Source organism: Eucalyptus grandis, chromosome 3 (assembly GCF_016545825.1).
Source record: "Eucalyptus grandis isolate ANBG69807.140 chromosome 3, ASM1654582v1, whole genome shotgun sequence".
Lineage (NCBI taxonomy): Eukaryota > Viridiplantae > Streptophyta > Magnoliopsida > Myrtales > Myrtaceae > Eucalyptus > Eucalyptus grandis.
Window position 1 is genome coordinate 55,592,087 of NC_052614.1, and position 16,535 is coordinate 55,608,621.

A 16,535-nucleotide genomic window follows, 5' to 3' on the forward strand; every position below is an offset into this window, starting at 1 on the left:
TTTGACTTCAGAACCTCATTAAAGAGTTGATTATATTTGATATTATGAACAGACCCATACAGCTGTATCGAGACAATAACTCATCAATGTTGTTTGTCAACAACAATAAGGGTCTCAAGGGGTCTAGATATATGACGGTCAGGTTTCTGACCATAAAGAAACAATACAAAATAGTGACACTATAGTAGAGCATATTTCCACAGATGATGTGGTTGTAGACCCACTAATTAAAGATTTTCGCCCTTGTATACTTGAACGACATGTCGTGACATGGGTTAAGGAGCATCATTGGATGTTGTTATTTAGTGGGAGCTATTTTGATTTTGCTCTAATAAAGTTTATATATGTTGCACATTCAATAAAGTGTTCATGAATGTGTGGTCACCATATTGAATTGATTATATGTAATGAAAATCTCAAGGTATTGTGTAAGCCTTGAGTGAGGGCTGGGGCATCTGGTTATCAACCTTGAACATATGTCTTGATTATACATAAAGAAATGTTAACCATAAAGATAAGACATATGTGGGTTCATTAGAACCATAAAGATATTCTCTAGTGGCACATCCGATTTTCTGTGACATTTAAGGTAAGAGAATAGTGACCGACAAGGGAGATAACACATAAGGTAAAACTTTTTATAAGGTGTTATCTGTACCATATTGAATCCATATCAATAAAATTGAAAGCATACGTGACCATGGAAGGCTCTGTATGAATACATGCAGTTACTGCTATGATTCATTGTTGGAGACTTTATGGAGTAGGATTGACAATTAAGAATTGCCACTAGATCAACATAAATGTGCGCACATAAAGAACAGTCTCAATTAATATAGTTTAAGTGGGAGAATGTAAGAGTTTTCTTTATGTGGACTACATTAATTGACATTGTAATTACCGTTTTACGAAGTTGGTCTGATAAGGTAAGACATAAGGTTTTCTTAATGGTCGAATATGGGCTTGGCATTGTGTGGGCCGAGTTGGGCCCGGTCCATGATGAGAGAGCCCGTCCAAAATTTTTTCACTAAAATTGCATCACATATAGACATTAGGAGCATTTGCGTCACTAGTTTTAAAATTTATAAAAAAAAAATTATTACAAAAATTTAAATAAAAATTTCGAAATTTAAATAAATAATAATAAGAAAAAAGAAAAAGGAAAAGGAAAAAAAAAGAAAGAAGAAAAAAAGTAAAAAAATCATTAAAAGGTATCGTGTTTTCATTATGGCACGCCATATTGAATGGTTTTTATTTTTCCAAAATTGTCAAATAAAAAAATTTAAAAAAAAAAACATTCATTAAAAGGTATAAAAATCGATTGAGGCCGAGTATATGGGTCTTTTTTCGTGCATGGGCTCGCCCACATATCTTTTCCTTTTCTTTTTTTGCACTTGGGCTGGCCCATCTCCTTTTATTTCAACCCGGCCCGTGCGCAAATCATCTTCCTCCCCTCACAACATCCACGCTTCTGCAAAAAAGGAGAAAAGAGAAGGGTACAAATAGAGGAGCAGAGGATCACGAGGCCAAAGGATCGCGAAGGCAAAGGACAGCGTGATCCTAGGGTCAAAGATCAAGCAGCCGCGACAGGCTAGCGGTGGTAGAAGCCATGCGCGCCTGTCGTTGGCCGAGCTTAAAAGGAAGAGAGCAAAGAGAGGATGAGGGGGTTCTCGGCTAGTCTTTGGGGTCGAGAGAGAGCAAAGAGAGTAAAGGGCAAGCCAAAGGGAGAGAGTGAGACTGAGAGCGTTTTTCCGTCTCCTAAAGTGCGCTCGTTGCTCGATGTCCGAACCAGGTAGGCTTCTCTAAGCCTTGTGCTTCTTTTCGAGGTCTTGGGCCGGAGCTCATGGCCGACCAGTTCGCGCGAGCTCCGGCCCCATTGGTCTTCTATGAAAGCTTTTCAATGTTTTAGTATATGTTGATAGACGTCTAGGTTTGTGTCGAGTCCATATCAAGCCGAAAATCCTTTGGTTCATTTGTGTGTGCTAATTGGTTGATGAAATGCCTGAAAGAGATTCGAGTCTGTGAGTATGTTGTGGCTGAAGATACTTATTGTGTTCACATCTGTTTGAGTGTAATATATGTCCCTTAGTGGATCTTGAGTGTTGCTTGCGCATATTATGTTGATCTTTACTCAAATCCAAGCGTCGAGTGAGCCCGTACGCCCCTTTTAGCTGTTGCACACTCAATGTTTGACAAAATGTCTCAAAGAGAACCGAGAAGCAACTTGCGTTCAAACTCGGTCTAATTTGCGCTTGTTCATATATATGTTGGACCATGCCTGTCTTTTATGTTTTCATCGCGATTTCATGCTTTTTTCGTGAAGTAATCATGTGTGTTTGAGCCGGGGGATGTTTGCATCCAAAAATGGTTTAGCAGCCGTCGGAGTTAGATGGTCGGCGTTGAGTTGCGCCGATAGGGGTGGTTTGGTGTTAGAAGGAATGCTAGCTGCTTCAGTTATTGTTACTATTCGAATTAGTTTTGGTAAAGAAACAAATTTTGGTGAGGAATGTCGTGAGGAAGGAGAAGACAGCCTTTGGGAGGGTTGAAGGCATGCGGGGGGGCAAGCACGCAGGAGAAGAAGACCAAAAGAAAAAAAATAAAAGAAAAAACAAGAGAAAAAGAAAAGTATGGAAAAAGTGAAAATGTAAAACAAAATATTGAAAAAGAAAGGAAAAAGCTGGTATCAGAAGGAGGAATCGCAGGAGGGGGAGTGCGCAGTGAGAAGAGACAAATGAAAGGAAATTTTTTTAATTATTTTTTTAAAATCGAAAATGATTTTTAAAAAAAGAAAAAAAATCCAAAAGTGTTGGATCCGGGTTTGGGTTGGGTCCACGGGCCGGATTGGGTTTACCCGGTCCAAACCCTTTTTCGTGAAATATAATAATATTATATATTCAAAATTAAAAAATATAAAAAATTTCGAAAAATTCAAAAAATTCAAAAAAATTTTCCGAAAATTCAAAAACTCAGAAAACATTAAAAAAAAATCGACTCTTTTTCTAAAATAAATAAAAATTAATTAATTAATTTTTAAAAAATTTAAAAATTTAAAAAATTTAAAAAATTTAAAAAATTTAAAAACTTAAAAATTTAAAAAATTTAAAAAATTTAAAAATTTTAAAAAATTTAAAAAAAAACTAAAAATATTAAAATTAAAAATAATTTTTTTTTTTTAAAAACTAGAAATTGCGGGGTTTGATTAGGAATTACTATGTATTGCATTTTTAGTGTAATTAGTCCTTTAATTGCTAGTATATTGACTATATTATATGTTTAATCTACGTGTTTAACTATGTTTGCAATTATTTAGTTGCTTATGTTAATTTTACTACAATTAGGATCTTAATAGCAATGACTATTACTTTAATGATTACGCACCCGCATGATCACCACACATGTTAGTGGATATGTATAAAATCAATCTAAATTGCTTGCAAAAAAAAAATTGTTAAAATGAACAAGATTAGGTATCGAAATTGCACTAATTAGTCAATTAGTGTAATCAAGTCCTCGACCCTAGGTTCTCTGGTTGCGTAGGAAGTGAGGTACACTCTCATATTTCACTTGGTTTCTAGCCAACCCTAATAGGCTAGTGGCGACTCCTTTTGTACAAAAATTCCTAAAGAATATCCCAATTTGACGCGGGGTATGGGCTTGAGAGAGCCCATGCCTAATTATGGGCCTTAGGTCCGTCCTTTAGGCAATACTCCTAAACCTGTTCCCTCCACTTGAGGGTAGGTTGCGATAGGGTCGGGGCGGCCTCACCCGGCGTCGCTGTCGCTCGGCCGACGCCCGGCGAGGCCGCCCTGGCCTGGGGGAGGGTCGGCCTCGCCCAGGCGACCCTTGCTGAGCCGCGCCTGGGCAAGGGCTCCCCTCGCTGGTGCTCCTCCTCGCTCAGCTGGGCCTCGCCTGTGGCGGGTGAGGCCAACCGGCTAGTGGTTGGCCACCGGAAAAGGCCAAGGAAAAAGCCAAAAAGAAAAAAAGAAGAAGGAAAAAACAGAAAAAAATCAAAAAAATTAAAAAAATTAAAAAAATATATTAAAATATTATTAAAAATTGTCAACGTCAGTGTCGACAGTCCTACGTGGCACCGCTGGTGTCCACGTCAGCATTTTCAGGCCAAAATTGGCCGAATGGACTGAATCGGCAAGAAGTTAAAATGTTTAGAACTCAATTAGCAAAGTTAAAAGTGTTATGATTGAATTGACAAAAGTGCAATAGGTTTAGGACTTTTTGGACAATTTTCCCGTGAAGTCTCTGATTTGCTATTACAGTGTTTAATTATAATATGTAAAAACTTGTTTGGAGATAAATAATTTCATGGTTTGATATACACAACTATGACTACTTAAATAATAATTCCGATTTTTCTTTTGTCAATCATGGAGTAACAAATTCAAGTAATCTTAGTTACATAAAAATAATTATTTCCATGAGATCAATAATTAATAATACTTGATTTTGGATAGACGGGAAATGTTTAGGCTAAAAGGTGGAATAACAATTCCATTAAAATTAAAACTAGATTATATATATATATATATATATATATATAGAGAGAGAGAGAGAGAGAGAGAGAGAGAGAGAGATATGTATGTATGTATGTATGTATGTATGTATGTATGTATGTATGTATGTATGTATATTTGCAGTCAATATTGACATCCAAAAAAAGGAAAAGTACTAAAAAAATCATAAACATATTACACTGATACCAATTTAATATTAAACCTTTCAATTTGACTAATTGAATCCTAAATCTTTTCGCATTGGTACTAATTAAGTCTATCGACTATTTTATGCCAGAAATTACTGACTTGGATCTCGATTGTCTTACGTGACACACCCAAGTGCCGAGTGGATATTTTTATTTAATATTTAATTATTTTTGGATTATTTTTTAATTTTTTTATTGATTTTTTCCTTTTTCTACATTTCTTCTCTTTTCCTTCTTTCCTTTTCTTCTTTTCGCTTTTTTTTTTTTCCCTTTCTTCCTTATTTTTCCTCCACTAGCCTCCGTCATGGTCGATGAGGACGAGGACTAGTCTCACCTGGACAAGGCCCCTTGCCAATGCCAAAGGCGACGAGGGTTGGGCAGGGTCACCTCACCAAATTTGGCAAGGGGCGACCTTGCCAATCTGGCGAGGGGACCTTTGCCCAATCATCACTGACCCTGACCAAAGGCTAATGAGTGTCGGTATTGTTTGTTGCCAATGAGGGCATCTTGACCCTCACCCTTATCAGCAGTCAGCGACTTTCGTCGGCCATCATAGAGGCCAATGGAGGAAAATAAAGAAGAAAGGGGGAAAAAGAAAGGAAAGAAAAGAAAAGAAGGAAAAAGAGAAGAAAAAAAGGAAAAGGAAAAAATCTTTAAAAATTTCAAAAAAATCGAAAAATAATTAAATATTATATAAAAATATCTATGTTAAAGCTAGTCGTGTCATGTAAGACAACTGGTGTCCATATTGGTAATTTTCGGCATAAATTAGCTAGATAGACTAAATTAGTACCGATACGAAAATGTTTAGGACTAAATTGGTCTAATTAAAATGTTTTAAACTGAATTGATATCAATGCGATAGGTTTAGGATTTTTCTTGTACTTTTTCCCCAAAAAATGTGAAGATGTAAATGTGAACAATCAAATTGAGTTATATATCCAACAGTGATAATCTTCATAGAATTTCTTAGAAACTTCCTGCAATGGCACTCATCGTAATTTCACCAAAAGCCATCCCCCTAATTATAATAATGTACATATAAAACATAAAAAAGAAAAAGCTTGGCATTGCTTTCTGCTCGCTCCCAAAGTCAATTCAAAGGAGAACAAATTTCTCGGGAGTTCCCACGCCTTTTCTCCTCCTCCTTTTCTTCCTCTTTAAGGGGCTATCTGAGATTGAGTGTTTGTATAATTGAAAGAAAACCCATTTGGGCTTTTGGCTTGTATTCTTTTGGGCAGGAGGAAAAAGAGCCATCCTTCATGGCATGGAGGCTCTCCATCTTTTGTTCTTGGGGTTTGGGTTTTTCAGGAAATCCTACTCCTCTCTGCATGCAAAGACTGCATTTTTAAAAGGAAAAACAACCCCTCTTTTTTTATGTTTCTTTTTCATCTTGTGGTGTTGTAGCGGGGATGTGAAATTCTCTGCTCTGGTACAATCTATGATCTCTTTCTTACCACTGTTTTGCCAATAAAGGAAAAAAAAAAAGTTGCACTGCATGCGGTCTCAGATTGTCCTCTCTCTCTCTCTCTCTCTCTCTCTCTCTCTCTCTCTCTCTCTCTCTCTCTCTCTCTCTCTCTCTCTCTGGAGAAAGGAAGGGGAGGCCAACAATTTCATGTGAAGTAGAGAGAATTTTGCATTTCTGTGACTGTTTAAGATTCCATGAAGGAAGCATCCATATAATGTCGATCAGTAGAATACAAACAACTTTTTGGTGGGAAATACTGACACAAGCCGAGTATCGGGAATTATCTGCAGAAACTTAATTAGATCTTTACACATGTTGGCGTTCTGCTTGTAATTAGGCCTCATGGGGGACATGCATCCTCAACTTCATTCTCTGCTCTTTGGTTTTGGAGATATAGCTACTCCGCAAGCTAATTGGAGGTTTGTCATGGTGAATCTTAATTTAGTAGTTTTTTTTACTATACCTCCTTGCTTAAAATATATGTCAGTTTGACTTGATAGTGTGTTCTTCATTCTTGGCACTTATGACTGCTCAAAATTCTGGCGTGGGCCAACCTTGCTAGCCTCTGGCATTGGCAAGGGGCGAGCTCACCCAATCTAGCAAGGCTTGAGACTTGCCGCTAGGAGCTGCAAGCTCAAGCCTCACTGTCCAAGGTCGCGAACTAGCCCAATTCAATGAGACTCGAGGCTCACTGGCCTTGAGTGAGGTCACGGCCTTTGGTGGCAGGCTTGATCTCATTGTTAGAGGCCACAACTCGCCTGATCTAGTGAGCCAAGCTCACTAGCGATAAGCTGAGAAGAAGAAGAAAAAAAGGAGAAAAGAAAAAAAAATTTGATTTTAAAAAATTTAAAAAAATTAAAATTCGAATTTTTAAAATATATCTTTATAAAAACAATTGTTTCATTAGCCAATATATTTAGAAAATGTTTTCAGATCCTTTCAAAGGAAAAATTGTTTACCTGAATTCAAACTTTGGTAATAAGATATTTTCCGTTGATTAGGAAAATATTTTTCATTAACTTATTTTTTTAAGCGAATCAAAGGCTGAAAAATGAGGAATATTTTTGGTGAATAAATGCGTCAAGCAAGTCGTATACCATACCGTATTCTCTCCACGCGAAAACCTGCGGTGGGTGGAGTCAAGATATTGACGCGTCAAAATACACGGTGAGACTATGTCCACTCGCTTTTGACATCAATGGCCTAGGTCATTCCCCTCCCTCTGTCTCTTTGTCCGGTTCTCCCTAATAGGCGTTGAGTTCCGCGATTCCAGCGACGTAGTCTAGAGTTCCAGCAGGATGGCATTGCTCTCAGCTCTCACGTCAGAGATTGCGATCCCAGTTTGCGCCATGGTCGGGATCGCGTACTCCTACTCCCTGGTGCAGTGGTTCCTCGAGTCGCGCAACAGCCACAACCTCGAGGACGAAGAGCAGGACTTGACCAGCGTTAAGGCCGAGTGTGACAAGATGACGAGGGACGTCTCTAAAGGTGACTTCGTGAAGATCCTATAGCTTCACAACTTCTCTGCCTTATAAAACTGTTCATTAACAGATTTTTTTTCCGGGTCAGTCTCGCATCTGCCTGAGCAATAGCGACAGATTCGAGTCTTGTAATCTGTTGATAGCTCAGCGAAGTCACGAGCTTCTGCTGCTTGTGGCGTGACTCATTTTTAGGGTTTGTAACAGCTGCTAGGGCTTTGAGCGATGCATCTGAGTACAGCAGCATAGGGCGTGCATGGTTGTGTTTTTTTTCTTTTCTATTTATGAACAAAAATTATGTTTTTTTGTTCCCGGAAACACATTTGGAACAGAAATAAGAAACAAAAAAAACCTATTTCTTGTTTCTGGAACAATTTTTAAGAATAAATTTTCTCTCCCCTATTTTTTTCTTCTCTTTTTCTTCTTCTTTTTTCTTTGGCCGGTCGCCGGCCTCGGCCATGGCCGGCGACGCTGTTGAGGGCCGGCGACCTTGCCGAAGCGTCGCCGCCCGCCGAGGCTCGGCCGCCTTGGTCGGGCGAGCTCAAGCTCGCCCAGATCCGACGAGGTCGAGCTCGCCCAGCCACCGACGAGGCTCGGCGAGCTCGGCCTTGCTAGATCTGGGCAAGGCCACCGGCCCTTGTCGGCTGGTCGCGGTCATGGCCGAGGGCAATGACCGGCCAAAAGAAGAAAAAAAAAAGAAAAAAAGGAAAAATAAAATAAAAATATTAAAAATTAAAAGAAAAAAAAAAAAGAACATAAATTATACAAACGTGTTTTGGTTCTTTTTATTTATTTATTTCCGGAATAAGTTTACCAAACGCATTTTTTTGGTAAAAAATTATTCCTCGAAACAGAAATAATTTTTTCTATTTTTGTTCCCTATAACAATTTTTTAACAGAAACACAAACAAACGCACCCATAATATTTACTCATGCAGATCTCTTCTCACGAAGATGGTTGTTGGGCAGAGGGTTGAGTGGTGTAGCTCTTGTCCTTTTGGCTTTAATAGCATTTTCATTTTATAATTTACATTTTCTTTCATATAGTTTAATGGCATTACATAATCTATCCTTAAGGAAAACATTTCTAGAAGCAAAATCCAAACACCAGAAAATTACTTCCCTCTTGTTTTCATGCCTCCACCAAACAAGGGAAAATCAATCACTTTCCTCTAACGTAAAGTTTTCCATTAAACCAACGCGTAAAGTCTAATAGGCCCAATCTTTCATATCCTCCTTATGAGTACAAACAGAATTTTCTTTGTACATTTGATTCATTTCCAATTATCTATATAATAGATTGAGACCGTTTGTTTTGCAGAAAATTTTTTATCCAAAAATATTTGTCTCAATTTCTAGCGATTGGATCACTTAGGAAATGAATAAATATAAAATATTTTCATAGACAACAGAAAATCTATGCTTAAATTCAGGAATACGATTTTCATTTTTAAAAGTTAGAAATCATTTTCTCAAATACAACTAGACATCGATGTTTGAATTAGAGATCTCGGCATTTGTGCGCAAGGACCCAAATGCCCGTGCTTGAGTTCTTAGCAGCCTTGTTCCCTTGAGACTAAGCTCATGACCTTGATGCTCGTGCCTAGGTCTTTGCTGGTTGTGCCCAAGTCCCCGAGACTTTGATTGCAGAGCTCGGCCCTGTGGCTAGCCCCAATAGTTGAGCTAAATTACCCAAGGCTAGGCCTAGGGCCTAAGCACTTGAGGCTGTATTCATAAGAGGAAAAAAATAATTTTTTATGATTTAGAGAAGTATATATTTATGAAAATTTGATTAAATAAATTTTTATTTGGGATAAGTGCATTTGAAGTCCTAAAACTTGTCATGAAAGTGTAATTAAGTCCTAAAACTTATCACAAAAATGCAATCGAGTCCTAATACTTACAAAAAAAATGCAATTAATCCTAAAACTTGTTACAAATGTACAATCGAGCTCTAAAATTTTCAAAAAATTCAAATAGCTGAAGGATTTGATTGATATTATTGCACTTTTTCAAAGTTTTATGATTTATTTGTACTTTTGTGATAAGTTTTAGGACTTAATTGCATTTTCTAAAAAATTTAAGAGTAGATTGCACTTTTGTAACAAATTTTAGGACTTTCAATGCCCTTATCCCAATTGATAATATAGCATGTGCAACTCTTATATCGCACAAATAGTGCACATCTTTTCAAAAAAATAAAAGCAAATTTTTTTCTTTCTAAAAGACAGAAAATAATTTCCAATTTATATACAAATTCCAGCTGAACACTGAGAAATGTTGTCATTTTCCAGAAAAATCTCATGTGAACATAATTTTTAGAAATGTCAAATCATTTGCGAAACAAACAGGGCCTAGGTTAATTTCTTTCTTCCTTTTGGTTTTTGGCTGTTATAGGAAGCTTGGTTACGCAACTATTGACACAACGTAAAGTTGATAAAAACTAGGATAGTAATTTTTTTCTATGTAATTGGCTTTAGTAGAAGCATATTGTATTAAAAAGGTGAATTGCTGAGGATGTACAACCTTCGATTTTTAATGTATTTCTTCACTACATCAGTGAATGTTTTAAAGGGATTTATCACCATACGTTGTGATTTGGTGCAGAACATTTCTCATTTTCGTGAGATTGTCATTCTTGATTTTTCATACTTGTGACAAAACACTCTTTCTATAATATTAGTTAAGAATACATAGGTAAGGAACCTGTTTATCTAAAGTTCTCTTTTGTGTTAATTTATTGCTTCTCCTAACTAAAGTCCTTATATGCGACAATGTTTCGTACCTATTACTTATCACTCTGATTTGAATAATCTTTCGAACTAGAGCATCATCAGTTCTATAGTAGTTCACCGTTCTCTGCTTCTAGTTCTAACATATAAGTTCAGTTCTAACTTTAGTTCTAATATTTTTCCATACTCTCGATTCAATCTTTGGTTCTCACCTATTGTTTGTTGTAGGTCATAGCACGTTTCTAGGTTTTTTTGTTTGTTTGTAATGCTTTAATTTTAAAGTAATGTTTAGATGTATTTACAACAGTATTCTGGTTCTGGGACGTTGTCCTCAATCTTCAGTTCTTTGTATTTCATTAAGTACTTTGCAGAACCGTGTACTTTCTTTCATCCCTTTTCCCTTCTTGTCCTACTCAATATGTTCTTGTCACTCTTTCGCCAGTGGGATTTGACACTTGAACTGTCCAGCTTGCCAAACGTGAACTGTAATAGACACCATATCATCCTAAGTTACTCTTTCGGAGGAGCTGTAGGTCAGGCTTTTTTTTTCCTTGGCACTAGGTTGCGCAAAACTAGGCAACGGAATGAATTAACTGGATTTGACTGAATTATACCTTCTTTCATCACCCATAAGTAGAATGTCAAGAATCAGATTGTTGCTTTGTTTGCTTGATAGAGACTTAAAGAGCCTGAGTCATCGTTTGTGATTGAACAGGTGTGGAAGGTTTTCTGTTAATGGAGTACCGGTATGGCGGGATTTTCATGGTTGCTTTTGCGATCATAATCTTCCTCTGCCTTGGCTCTGTTGAGAGCTTCAGCACCCAAAGCCAGCCTTGCAAGTTGGATCCTTCAAACATGTGCAAGCCTGCACTTGCCACTGCCGTTTTCAGTGCTGTTTCATTCCTACTTGGTGCTTTCACATCAGTCCTCTCTGGTTTCCTTGGCATGCAAATCGCTATCTATGCTAATGCCAGGACTGCCTTGGAAGAGAGGAAGGGTGGTGTTGGAAAAGCTTTCTTTTCTGCTTTCAGGTCTGGTGCAGTGATGGGATTTCTTCTTGCTGCTAATGGTCTTCTCGTGCTCTATATTGCAATCAATCTGTTCAAGCTGTACTATGGCAATGACTGGGAAGGTCTTTTCAAGGCTATTGCCGGTTATGGTCTTGGTGGATCTTCCATGGCTCTCTTGGGAAGAGCCGCTGGTGGAATTTATGCCAAGGCAACTGATGTTAGTGTTCATCTGGTTAAAGAGACTTGGCCAATTACCCTAGTAGATCGTGGATTCCCAACTGTATGGACTCTCTTACTGAAGCTCTATCTCCTAAGTTTATCACTTACTTGTAGTAAATGAGGTTGACCTTAATCTTTCAGGTGATTTATGACTATGTTGGTGATATCGTCGGGGATATTTCTGGTATGGGGACTGATATTTTTGGCTCCTATGCCGAATCATCCTGCGCTGCCCTTGTTGTTGCTTCCATCTCTTCTTTCGGAAAAGATCACAACTACTCTGCTATGTGTTATCCCCTGCTTATCAGCTCTATGGGTATTCTTGTTTGTTTGATGACAACTCTCTTTACGGCCAACTTCTCAAAAATCAAGGAAGTGAAGGAAATCAAGCCTGCATTGAGGAAGCAACTTATTATTTCCACAATTCTAATGACTTTTGGAATTGTTATTGTTAGCTGGATTGCTCTGCCCTCATCATTTACAGTTTTCAACTTTGGGTCGCAGAAAGTTGTGAAGAACTGGTAAACTCTTTGAAGATTCTTATCTTTTTCCCATCCTAAATGCTGCTTTCTTTTGATGTTGGTCATGTGACAATGCTTTAATGTCAGCGGACTTTTACTGGATTGAGTCAAAACGTTGAGCAAATGTAGTCGCTAATTATTGATATGATCTTGCAGGCAGCTGTGCCTCTGTGCTGGTGTTGGTCTTTGGGATGGACTAATCATTGGGTTTATCACTAAATCATACACCAACGATGACATCAGGTGTTAAAATTGCTGAAGTAAATGAATGATATGAATCTTTACGACTATTGATGGCTAAGGTGCTGACCACTTAATGATCCTTTTTTCTGCAGCCTTCTCCAAGATTTTGCCGCCGACAGTGTTGGTTTTGGCCTTGCCTTTGTCAATATCCCAATTTTAGCTGCTATTAGCATTTTGTTGAGTTATAGTATTGCTTCCGTGTATGGAATTACTGTGACTGCCGTTGGGATGCTAAGTACCATTGCCACTCGATTGGCCATAGATGCTTACAGCCCCATCAGCGACAATGCTACACGAATCGCTAAGCTGGTTGACGGGAGAGCCTTTGACGGCATACTGTCGTCAAGCAATACTACAGCCGCCATTGGAAAGGTAAAGGCAATCCTTGCATGTGAATATAGTATCGACACTGTACTGTCGTCCTTTTAATAGTTTATATTAATAAAATCCGTAACATAGCAGAGGAGAGGGTGTCCGTGCGTAGGAACTTTTCACGAAATTACGTTCATGTCATCTAGATTTTACACACATTATCCGATTATTTTCTTTTTCACCATAAATGACTAGCTTGACGTTAGTTGCGTAAGTCTTTTTAAATTCTTGTTGGTGTGGCATAATGTTTGGCTATGATCACTTTTCTTTCCTTTAGGTGCTGCCTTTTGTCTATCTTTCTTAATATTAGCCTAAAAAGCATCAACACTTTTCTAGAGTCTTTGTCTTGTATCAAACACTCTGACACTCTCCGACGCTCGATCAAAATGTATTGAATTTTTTGATACCTAATCAACTCTCCCGACACTCCCTAACACGCGAGTTTATAATTCTGACATGTAAGTTCAGAATTTTGACACGTATAGGGTCAATTTTAAAAGTTTACAATAAATGATAGATCAAAATGTAAATATATAAAGTAATTAATAACTAATAAACATAATAGATGAGGAAAGAAGAAAAATCCAGTATTCTATTCTCTTCTTACGCTCAATTCCCATAACAAACAATTCACCCCCAAGTTTATTTTTTCTTTCTATTCTTTTCTAACATGCTTTGACATGCGAGTCCAGAATATGGATTACTTTTTTTTTTTTTCTAAGTTTTATGGAGTTGAATTTGTCAAATTAAAACAATGAATGCTATTAACAAATGGTGGATTAATATTTTTAGTATAAATTTATTCTAGGCTCTTTTATTTATTTATTTGTAAATTTGAATCAAATTAATTTGATTAAAATAATCATAAAAATGATAATTTATCATTTATACATAAAAATATACATTTAATATGCAACATGTCGGAATTCTCTATCTTTTAAAAAATGACGTGTTAACATATTGTGTCGTGTCGCATGTTAGTATTGATGCTACTTAAATAGCTCTATTGGCAAATTCTACTTTCCTATTATTTAAATCTAATATCAGATGGACCTTTTTTCGTTACTTATCTGGTATGTAGGAATTTGCCATTGAATCAGCTTCCCTGGTGTCTATCGCTCTGTTTGGTGCATTTGTGAGTCGTGCAGCAATTTCTCCGGTTGATGTCCTGACACCAAAAGTGTTCATGGGTTCGATTGTGGGTGCCATGCTTCCTAAATGGTTCTCTGCTATGACCATGAAAAGAGTGGGACCTGCAGCATTGAAGATATTTAAGGTGGCCCCCCAGACGTTTAACAAACATCTATCAGGGAAACACCGGTATCATGAGAACCCTCACTATGCTAGATGCTTAAAAATTTCAACTGATGCATCCTTCAAGGGGATGATTCGACCTGGTGCCCTTGTCATGCTTACGCCACTTATCGTCGGGACCTTCTTTGGAGTAGAGACGCTGTCTGGTGTCTTGGCTGGCTCTCTTGGTTCTGTTGTTCGGGTAATCTTTACCAAAGTAATCCATGTCAATCTATTTTGATGGTTTTTGTTGCTCAAGATGTATGGAATGCTGGTTAAACGGGGTTGAGATATTGTAGTTTCTTCATTGTTGAACAAAATTTGTGTACGTTGGCGAACTGATGATTAATGCTTGTATCATCATATCTATGCGTGACTAATCTCCTAACGCATATTTTTTGTTGGGCTTGGTTTCAACAGATTGCAATTTCGGCATCCAACACTGGCGGAGCATGGGAGAAAGCGAAGAAGTACATTAGGGTATGCAGCTGCTCCCAACTGCTGAAAAGCTAGTTTTTGTCGATGATATTTGTCTGTGGTGGTTCAGTGACCTGCTAAGAAAACTAGTCTGACTTAACATTTTTTTTCCTTAATTTCCTGAATTTGCTTCCAGGCTGGTGTTTCCGAGTACTTAAAGACCCACCCTGAAATGAAGACTCGCAGGGCAGCTGATGAGGGAGATCCCATTGGCAATCCATTGAAGGACACTTCAGGCCCACCACTCAACATCCTCATCCAGCTAATGGCAGTCGAGTCGCTCGTGTTTGCTCCCTTCTTTACTACTCACGGTGGTCTACTCTTCAAGATTTTCTGAGGGAGGGAACAGGCGACTTCCCTTTGTAGCAGCAGCATCGTCATTGACTCAATCCGCTCTTAAACATCTATTTCCGTGTTGTCTGCACGACCTGATAAACCTCTCCGGCTCCTCCACTCCTTTGGACAATTCGAGCAAGATCTTTTGAAATAAGTTTTTTTCTCGGTTTTAATTTGAAAAAAAAACAAGATCAAGAACATGAATGAGAGGGTGGTCTAGGCCATTCGAAGTAGGCATGCCACCTCATGATGATTAGTTGATAGCTGCGTAAGCACTCGGGTGCTATTGTTATAAATAGAAAAAGGACTCACATTTTCTCTTTAAGTAGCTGTTATTCCACATGCAGTTTTTTTCCACGCTTCTTATTTCATGACAACCACCTATTTGGTAATCATTTTGATGGGAGACGGTTTATAAAAAGAACAATCGTTCATTTTTTAAGTATAATCACAAGGTCTAATGCAAACCTTCTCATTTTGTAATACGCCATTGGTATGTGAGGAAATTGGACTAATAGAGCGTGTCCATAATTTCATCGAATCTCCATGAATTTTCGACAAATACAAATTTGAATAATGGCCGGAGGTTTGTTTACATTTGATCATGTTTTTCCACATTTTTTTTTTATATCTAATGTTTGGTATCAGAGCCTATTTAGTGCCTCTGCCTTGTTTTTGTCGAATTTTTAGTATATTTTCGTAGGTTTTTTGAAATGAACAGTAATTCGCCCATTTTTGGGTCAAGAGGAAAATTGCCGATTTTGGGCAAATTCCAGCGACCCACCACTCAACCTTGGACCAATATAGTCGCACCGCCATGAGGAAGAATAGTTGTAAGGTATTTCAGCGTATCGATGTTTGTCGGAGCCTAATCGAACAGTGGAAGTTGAGATTGTTGTTGCCACCGTCGAAGGGGGCCGGTGAGTGGCAGAGGGGGGTGGCCCTAGCTAGCTCGAGCTGGACAAAGGTTGGTGAGGCTCGCCCGGGCCTCGCCTAGGTCGGCGAGGGTTGCCCCCACTTCGCCACCTAGGGTCGGCGAGGTCACTGGCCCCCTCCAATGGTGGTTGGGCATGCTGCTAACTGAGGTAGTGGTAGTGGCAGTGACGTGCCTAGCCATGATTGTGCCTCTCTTTCCTTTTTTTTTTTTTTTTGGTTTTCTTTTAGAATTTTTTTAGCTTTTTAAAAAGTTTTATACTATGAAAAAGTATTAAAAAATTCCATATAGGATGAATAAATAAATTTAAAAATATCACTTCAGCATTTTCCTTTAAAATAATATTTTTTCCTCTAAGTTTTATGTATTATTATAATAGAATGCAGTTAAATTTGTCAAATTAAAATAATGAATGATATTAACAAATATTGAATTAATATTTTTGGTGTAAATTCATTATAGGCTTTTATTATTTATTTATTTATTTATGTATTTATATATAAAAATATATTTAATATAATATGTCGAAATTCTCTATTTTTGATAAATAACGTATCGGCATGTCGTGTCATGTTTTGTCGTGTGTCCATATTAATGCTACATAGCCCATGATTTCATCAAATCTCCATGAATTTCCGACGAACGCAAATTCAAATAATGGTTGGAGATCTGTTTACATATGATCCTATTTTTTTGCATTTATTTTTTATGTCTAACAGCTATATGGTGCTCCAC

General features: G+C 37.7%; 1 protein-coding gene across 1 annotated transcript; it reads left to right on the forward strand.

The window, feature by feature from the left end:
• The first annotated feature begins 11,130 nt into the window (after positions 1-11,130).
• On the forward strand, positions 11,131-14,905 carry LOC104439978 (pyrophosphate-energized vacuolar membrane proton pump 1). The gene is made up of 7 exons (XM_010052971.3): positions 11,131-11,685; positions 11,766-12,145; positions 12,302-12,388; positions 12,481-12,760; positions 13,842-14,255; positions 14,474-14,533; positions 14,667-14,905. The coding sequence occupies exons 1-7, from the start codon at positions 11,131-11,133 to the stop codon at positions 14,865-14,867; spliced, it is 1,977 nt and encodes a 658-aa protein (XP_010051273.2). The 3' UTR covers positions 14,868-14,905.
• The last annotated feature ends 1,630 nt before the right edge of the window (positions 14,906-16,535 follow it).